The sequence below is a fragment of the Sebastes fasciatus genome, chromosome 17 (genome assembly GCF_043250625.1).
Source record: "Sebastes fasciatus isolate fSebFas1 chromosome 17, fSebFas1.pri, whole genome shotgun sequence".
Classification (NCBI taxonomy): Eukaryota; Metazoa; Chordata; class Actinopteri; order Perciformes; family Sebastidae; genus Sebastes; species Sebastes fasciatus.
The window spans coordinates 29631641-29639976 of NC_133811.1; the positions used below are offsets into that span (position 1 = coordinate 29631641).

Here is an 8336-nt window from a genome sequence, read left to right on the forward strand (position 1 = left end):
CATACCAGTAAAATAGAATCACTCTTAATCCCCTGCAACGTTTATTACATCCCATAATACAAAAATGTTGAACGCAAAAAAAAAACACATACTGATGATATTGCTAAAATGAAAGTTTATCCTGAACGTGGCGCTAAAGAGAGTCGGGTTTGAATGCAGACGTAGAACTTTTGGCCTGATGGTAAATATTTATTCCAGGTTATTAAACTTAACATTTGTTCTTTCTGTTCAGCGTTTAGACACAAGCACGGAAAGACAGAATTTAATTGCAGGAGTTGGTGACTAAAGTGCCTCCAGTTCAGATACTGTGTCGATAATGCCATGGGTTGACTCTCGTCTCATCGTGCCATTACCTCTTCAAATTCTTCCTGAACTTATAGAGGTAGAGAGAGAGCGAGAGAGAGAGAGTGTGTAATGGGTTGAATGGAGGTTCAAGGCTGCAGGAGTCCTCTAATGGGTTTATATTTACCTGCCTGCCTCCAGAAGCTGCTCACGTTGTTCCATTAGAAAAACAGGAAAAAACACTTTGTATAAGACCAAAACAACATGACTTGAGTTCTTCATCAAGAACAAGTTTGAATAACAAAAATGTATATTTTGCGACAAAGTTCTTTCTTCTTCTTCGTCACATGTTTGACATTTTGAGAACATAACAAGGGAAATATGAATACTAGTGGCAACTGGTCCTGGTATTTTTACAGAGTAATATACTTGGGAACAAAGACTTTAATATAGATATACAGCCTTAATAAAAAGGTCTTAGAGGTTCTTGTTGGATGTCGACAGTTTTTGAAGCTGCCTGACAAAAGCTCCAGCAGTTTTTTGAATGCAGTTTAAATGTGTTATTTTTACCTATTCTGAAAATGGTGTGTTTGAATATTTCTGCATACTGGGGTCCCTAAACAGTCTTGGAATTACATAAATTGGGTATCACTGTAAAGCTGAGACTCTTGTGAATCCAATGAGCCCAACTGTATTCATGTGTGATGATGTTAGTTCCAATAGGAGACATTTCATTGTAGTGAGTGACCTATTTTTTTAAACTTGACCTCACTGTATAAAATGACCTGTGGTGACCTCTAGGATAATCACAGCCTCATGAAACTTTACAGCCACAAACTACAGACCTAGAGCATTCAGAGGATGGATGGATCAAACTAGAGACCTAGAGCATTCAGAGGATGGATGGATCAAACTAGAGACCTAGAGCATTCAGAGGATGGATGGATCAGACTAGAGACCTAGAGCATTCAGAGGATGGATGGATCAAACTAGAGACCTAGAGCATTCAGAGGATGGATGGATCAGACTAGAGACCTAGAGCATTCAGAGGATGGATGGATCAGACTAGAGACCTAGAGCAGTCAGAGGATGGATGGATCAGACTAGAGACCTAGAGCAGTCAGAGGATGGATCAGACTAGAGACCTAGAGCAGTCAGAGGATGGATCAGACTAGAGACCTAGAGCAGTCAGGGGATGGATGGCTTTCCTAGCTAGATTGACAATAAGGGGGTTTCTGAGCAGTTTACACAACGGAAGTGCTCGCCATCCAATCGCCGAAAAATACTTGCAGAAATTTCCAAATGTCAAAAGTTTTTGATCCCAAATCACAGCATGGCTTTTTCTATGGTGTTCCTCCAGGTCTTGGTGTCTTAATGTGGTATTTTAGAGGGATTATTGATCTTTTTTTTTTATCAATTCTCAAGTTCTCAAATCTGTGTAACAAATTATATCAATCAAAAAATTGCTTCAACAACGTATGAGACACAATAGAGCATTGGGATGAGCTTCATATACTTCTATCATCATTTTCTACGCTCTTTCACAATTAATTTCAAATAATTCATTCATTCATTCATTTTTATTTCTTTATGACTAGAACAACTTGACACACAGTGCTGAGCTGCATCTCAAATTAATCTTCAGCTTTCAGATGATGTACAGAACTTCTATGTGACATGTACTGCTGACCTGATCTCTCCCCCAATAGACCTCCTGTACCCCCCTAAAAAAGACTAAACGGGTCTATTGTGGGTCTCAGAGGGTTAAAGAGAGGCTGTTTGTGGACACGGAGCTTTAAAAGAAGTTCATCCTCAACAACCTTTTCCACGGTGGTCAAGTCAATCCCCTCCGATTCCTCGTTCGTCACACTGAGGGCTCGGACGATGGAAAGATGCTGCAGCAGGTGTGTAACTGTAGACTCTGACCCTCAGGTCTGAATCCCCTCTTCCCTCCTCTGACAACATGGCGGTTTGGTGTTAATCTGGCCTGATGGCGTCGGTTGACATTTAACACACGAGGCGGGGGAACGGAGATTTGCATGGTGCGTTTCTTTCTTTTGTGTCCTGGAGTCTCAATTTAAGCCTGATGAGTTTCCTCTGTGGATTGTTTAATTATTTGTGAAAATAGACTAATAAGATGAAACTATTATACATATTAAAAGTTATTGTAGAAAGACAGAAAGGGTGCGTTCCAATACCTGTACTACCATACTATTCAGTACGGCCCGGTCACATGGAAAGGTGATAAGTGACACAATAATGCGCAAGGCCAAAGCGTGCAATAAGAACGCCGTTCTATGCTTTTGTTGTTGCGTGAATGTACTGCGCTCTGAGTTAGGGATAAAAAAGGGAAATAGACTGATTATGGTGAGTCTACGTTAGTGACGTTAGAGACGTTTGTTACGTGTACAACCTCATACAACAGTTCGTACGATATCTTACGGAAAAAATGTTCCTCCTTGTTCGTTCGTTTCCTACAAAATGTCCAGCAACACGTGGCAATTTCTGCTCGTTACATGCATACAGTTTTTTTTCAAAATAAACTTCTTCATAGGAAACTACTCAGTCAGGTTTAGGAAAAGACGGTGGTTTGGCTTAAAATAACTTACGTGACAAATAAATCAACGTTGACTTCTGGTTTCACACGAGACACAAACACCGGTCTCCTGGGTGAAAGTACAGTATTTTTTGACCCACCGATCAATTAATTACACACATATACATGAATTACAGAGCATTACTTTCCGTAGGTATAGCTACGAACGGTGTATGAGAACAACCTGAATATTCACGTCGCTGACACGCTATCCTCTGGTAGACAGGTGGGTCTATTACACGCTTTGGCGTGATAGCGGGTTGATTTAGTATGACCTAATAGATAGTATGTCAAATGCAGTATGCCAGCCAGCATGCTTTTCTGACTATTCTAACCCACAATCCTTTGCACAGCGGAAGATACGTCACATCGACTGAGCCGCCGAGAGAGCACAGCCTGATGACCGCTCATTGGCCGACACCGTCTCACGGCAGTTCGTGAAATAGTCATGAAATTTAAATCTATTTAATTGAATCCCTTTTTTTATCGAGACGCTCAGCACGACTTTCAACAACATATTTTTATTGTGTTTTACTACGAATATCCAGCAACACGAGACGCAGGGGTTAATTTACGCTCCGGTCTTTTCAAAATAAAACTACTTAGTTAAGTTTAGGAATAGATCGACTTGGTTAGGTTTAGGCAACAAAACAACTTAAGTTATGTTTAGGAATAGATCGACTTGGTTAGGTTTAGGCAACAAAACTACTTTAGTTAGGTTTAGGAATAGATCGTCTTGATTAGGTTTAGGCAACAAAACAACTTAAGTTATGTTTAGGAATAGACCGACTTGGTTAGGTTTAGGCAACAAAACTACTTAGGTTTAGGAATAGATCAACTTGGATAGGTTTAGGCAACACAACTACTTTAGTTAGGTTTAGGAATAGATCGACTTGGTTAGGTTTAGGCAACAAAACTACTTAGGTTTAGGAATAGATCAACTTGGATAGGTTTAGGCAACACAACTACTTTAGTTAGGTTTAGGAATAGATCGACTTGGTTAGGTTTAAGCAACAAAACTACTTAGTTAGGTTTAGGAAAAGATCGTGGTTTGAGTTTAAATAACACCAGAAGTTACGTGACTAATAAATCAACTTTGATTTCTGGTTTCACACGGCGTTATATATGAATTGATTTCGTGCTGAGTGTCTACGTACACGAATCATACATTCAACTTTGTGACTATTTCACAAACTGCTGTGCGACTGAGCTGTTTTCTTCACAACGAGCGCTGCAACATCAGAGCTGCTGATGTGCCGGTAAACTCTTGTTTTCCTTGAAAGTTCAGCTTTTTGAGTTGGGAGGTTTTCATTGGAGAGCGATGATGGTGATGGTGACGATGATGATGGTGATGGTGGTGATGATGGTGGTGATGGTGTTGGTGTGAGTGGGTGGAAGAAGGGGGGATGATATTTCATTGATTGTCCATTTTCATGCAGCCCTGTGTGTTTACAAGCATGAATGAGAGAATGATGTGGAGATTTATGACGTCATCATTTGTGTGTGTGTGTGTGTGTGTGTGTGTGTGTGTGTGTGTGTGTGTGTGCGTGTGCGTGTGCGTGTGCGTATGTGTGTGTGTCCTTGGCTGACAGGATATAAAGTCGTCTGGTCAGATTGAGCGACAGAAGTGGAGGGGAACAACAGAAATCTCTGTCCAACGGCCGAACGACAAGAAAACAGCAAAGCGAGAGACAGAGACAGGACAGTTTGGTGAGTATCTTCATTATCTGTTTATTTATATATATATTTATATATTCAAGTATTTTTTTTCTTCTTTTTAGTTAATTTAAGAATCGTCTTTTTTGACTTCTACTTGTTAAAAACAATAAAAAAATGTCTAAAAAATATTCAAATACATTTAAAAAGAGCATGATGTAAAATAAAAACATAAAAAACAAACTACTACTAATAATAATAATAGTAATAATTAATATCATACTCAAAAAACACATCATGCTTCAACTTGTCTTGAGGCTCCAGGACAAAAACATAGTCAGTAAAACAAATACACTAATTAAAAACTAGATAAACAAGAAATATATGTAAGTTTAATAAATAAACGTTATAAGAAAAATATGGTATAAAAGACAATAAAATATATGTTAAATAATAATAATGGGATTTTAGTAGAGAGGAAGAATGCATTTTTGTGATTGTCCAATATCACAGAAATAAGAAATTTCCCGCAATGAGCTTTTTCCGTCTTTATTTTAATTTTTTTGTGACCTGTGATCTTTAATTTTATTTCTACTAAATGAGAACAGAATAAAAAATAACTAAAAGAGAAACATTCAAACATGTTTTCTGTTATGATCATTCAAAAATGATTAATTTTTCATTTTGGAAAAGGTTATTTTACGATCTTACTGCTATTTTTGTGGTCATAAGAATCACTGTATTGTCTCAACATTATGTGCATAGTACAATTTAAATGATAAAGTTATTTGTGATCTAATTTTAAAAAGTTTTTTTTCTGCAATTATTTCATGATCATAAAAGAATATTTCTGGTAATTAAAAAGCAAATATTTCATGACAAATAAATCTTAAAACAGTTTTTCTTGTGTTTGAAATATTTATTTTGTCAATCTAAATGTACAATAATGTTAAAGCAGTAAAATGATATGTACTACTTAATACTTATGTCCGTAGGAACCACGGTTCTCATTCATTTATTGTCAGTTCATATATTTTGGCAAATGTTTTACTCATTAGTGTATATTTTAAAATATAATAGTATATTATTATTATTATCTTTCTTAAATAAAACATTATTAGTATTCTTTTTAGTCAGCTGTGTTTTTTTCTATTTTTGTTGTTGGATTTCATTCATATTTATTCTTATTTTGAATGGTTTAAATAAAGATTATTGGTGTTAAAATATATTATTTTAAATCTGAATCTAAATCGTCCTACTCGTCTCACAGCCGGCTGCACATAGAGACCGATGTTATGTGTCCAGCTCGGAGGACTAAAGGCTCGTTGTGATTAAGATGAGGTTGTAGCTCGTCACTACTAAAGAGCCCTCGTTGGTGTTTCAACAATGTTTCTCTTATGAGTTATTGATCCGGGAAGTTTGAATCTGTGAATATCTTTCCAACTTTACCAAACTATTCAAGTGAGCATGAATAGTCCTAGGTCTATTAGTCGATTTTTTTGTATGATTTATTTCTATACATTTATAACTTTTAAAGCCAAACAAATTAAGTTGTGTAATCGCGATTGAGAGGCTTTTATTTTGTTATTTCTGCAGCAGATCACAGATAAAGAAACAGATAAAATAAAACTCTATGTGTCCTTGTCTCTGATTGGCCGGCAGAGAAATGTGTCCTACGTGGCTATTGGTGGCTGTGGCGCTGGTGGGCGTGGCCAGAGGAGCTGTCGGTCAATGCTGGGAACATCCGAGCTGTCAGGAGGTCACCTCTGAGACGAGCATGCTGGTAAGATGCCGCTTTGTTTCATGTATGTATCGTAATAACGGCTTGTATAGCCGCCGGCCTCGGTGTTCCTGTTTCCCTTTTTGATGAATACAGACTACCGCCGCCTGCTGGAGTGGAGAGTTATTTTATGTCATGCAGTCGCAGAACGTACGTGCTAACTGTCCGTCGGCTGTAGTGTTTGCGGTGTGTTCGAGTGCAACTTTTTGGCCAAGACAAAGACGCAACTGGTGGCCTTCGTTGCCGCTAGTGATTAAAATGTCCTCATGTTGTTGCCTCACAAGCCTTTTCATTCTCTTGTCTGTTCATTTATCACAGCAAACATCTTAATACGACTTCTCTCATCCTGCAGGAGTGCATCCAGCTCTGTCGCTCCGACCTCACCGCCGAGATTCCCGTCATCCCGGGTGAAGCCCACCTCCAACCTCTTCCTCTTCCATCAGACCCCGAGTCTCTGCCCGTCCTCTCTCTTTTATCTGCCTCCTCTTCCTTCCCCTCCTCTCCTCAGGCCAAGCGCTCCTACTCCATGGAGCATTTCCGCTGGGGGAAGCCCGTAGGGCGAAAACGCCGCCCTGTCAAAGTGTACACCTCCAACGGCGTGGAGGAAGAGTCGGCCGAGCTTTTCCCCGGAGAGATGAGGAGGCGGGAGCTTGCCGACAAGATGATGGCCGAAGAGGATGAGGAGAAGGTGCAGGAGGTGGCAGAAGAGGAGCAGGACCAGCTCCCGGGCAACGTCCACGAGAAGAAAGACGGCACGTACAAGATGAAGCACTTCCGCTGGGGCGGCCCGCCGGCCAGCAAACGCTACGGCGGCTTCATGAAGAGCTGGGACGAGCGCAGCCAGAGGCCGCTGCTCACGCTCTTCAAAAACGTCATCAACAAAGACGGACAGCAGCCGGAGAGAGAGCAGTGAGGGAGGAGGAAAGAGAGGGAGGAGATAGAGAGAGGAGGAGCAGACAGAGTGGCCAACAAGTCCTCCAAACCAAATATTAAATGCTTCGTTTGTCAACGCCGATCGGCAGGCAACCCTGTCTCCTAGAAATTATATTTTTACGTAACTAACGATTATTTTCGTTATTGATTAATCTGCAGATTATGTCTTGATTGATTATTTAGTCTATAAAATGTCAGGCAATAGTGTCAGAGTCTTATGGTACATGTCTACAGCCTCTGTCCTTTCCACGCTTCCCATTCATCGTCTACGTAAGCAGCTGTGCAATGCATTCTGGTAGCGCAGCGGCACAATTCCAGGCATCACATTGGCCGCTCCTCATTTGCATAAAGTTGAGGTCTAGGCTACTTTATGCAAATCAGGGGCGTCCGGCGCGACTCGCCTCCTCTGGAAACTCCCTAGGAATTTTTTAATTAACCGTTGTCTATTCAAAAAGAATGGTTTATTTCTCTCATAAAATGTTTTCAGAAACACATTTCGGTGAACTGTTTTCGTGATTTAAGAGAAGAAAGTTTCAAAAAGCATTCCACGAGGAAAAGTGTTCGTCCCATCAGGTGGCGAGTGCCTCGTGTCTAGTGGCAGCCCATCAAGCGTCCAATGCTGGGAAGCGAGGCGGTCCATCGCGATAAAAAAACGCCCCTGTGGACACGTACCATAAGGCTACATTCACACTAAATCAGGTTTGCGGCGATATAGCGCAGGGTTGTGCGGCGGTGTGTCACTTAACGGCTCATTAACACCAAACGACTGCACAACGATTAACGTCTTTTGTTCTTCGGGTTGTACAGCTCTGGATCGGCGGTTACGTGATCAGCAGCTGCAGCGTGGCGTCGGGTTGCGTTTCTCCAAAAGTTTCTGTTTCAACTTTTCACCACTTTTTTTAAGGTCCACACCGCCGCAGATTAAACGCACTGCCCTCGTTCAAATGAATGGCGTTTCCACCGCAACGCTTGAAAAATGCCTGAAACAAGGATTTGATTGTCAAAATAGTTGTTGATTATACCATCAGGGTGGATGGGCGCTGAGTCCTGCGTGTGAGATTAGGTTTAGGCAACAGACGCTTCTGTTGA

At 40.5% G+C, this 8336-nt stretch overlaps 1 protein-coding gene across 1 annotated transcript; it reads left to right on the forward strand.

Annotated features, from left to right (window-relative positions):
* Window positions 1-4445: 4445 nt before the first annotated feature.
* Window positions 4446-8131, forward strand: LOC141754671 (pro-opiomelanocortin-like). Its single transcript, XM_074613916.1, has 3 exons — window positions 4446-4588; window positions 6197-6317; window positions 6667-8131. Exons 2-3 carry the CDS (start codon window positions 6201-6203, stop codon window positions 7225-7227), a joined length of 678 nt encoding a protein of 225 aa, XP_074470017.1. The 5' UTR covers window positions 4446-4588; window positions 6197-6200; the 3' UTR covers window positions 7228-8131.
* The last annotated feature ends 205 nt before the right edge of the window (window positions 8132-8336 follow it).

Bases quoted from the DNA above. Each gene is read 5' to 3' on its own strand.
- LOC141754671 (XM_074613916.1), top strand. From the start codon at position 6,201: ATGTGTCCTACGTGGCTATTGGTGGCTGTGGCGCTGGTGGGCGTGGCC. The intron at 6,318-6,666 runs GTAAGATGCCGC...CTCATCCTGCAG, and splicing joins CCTCTGAGACGAGCATGCTG to GAGTGCATCCAGCTCTGTCG.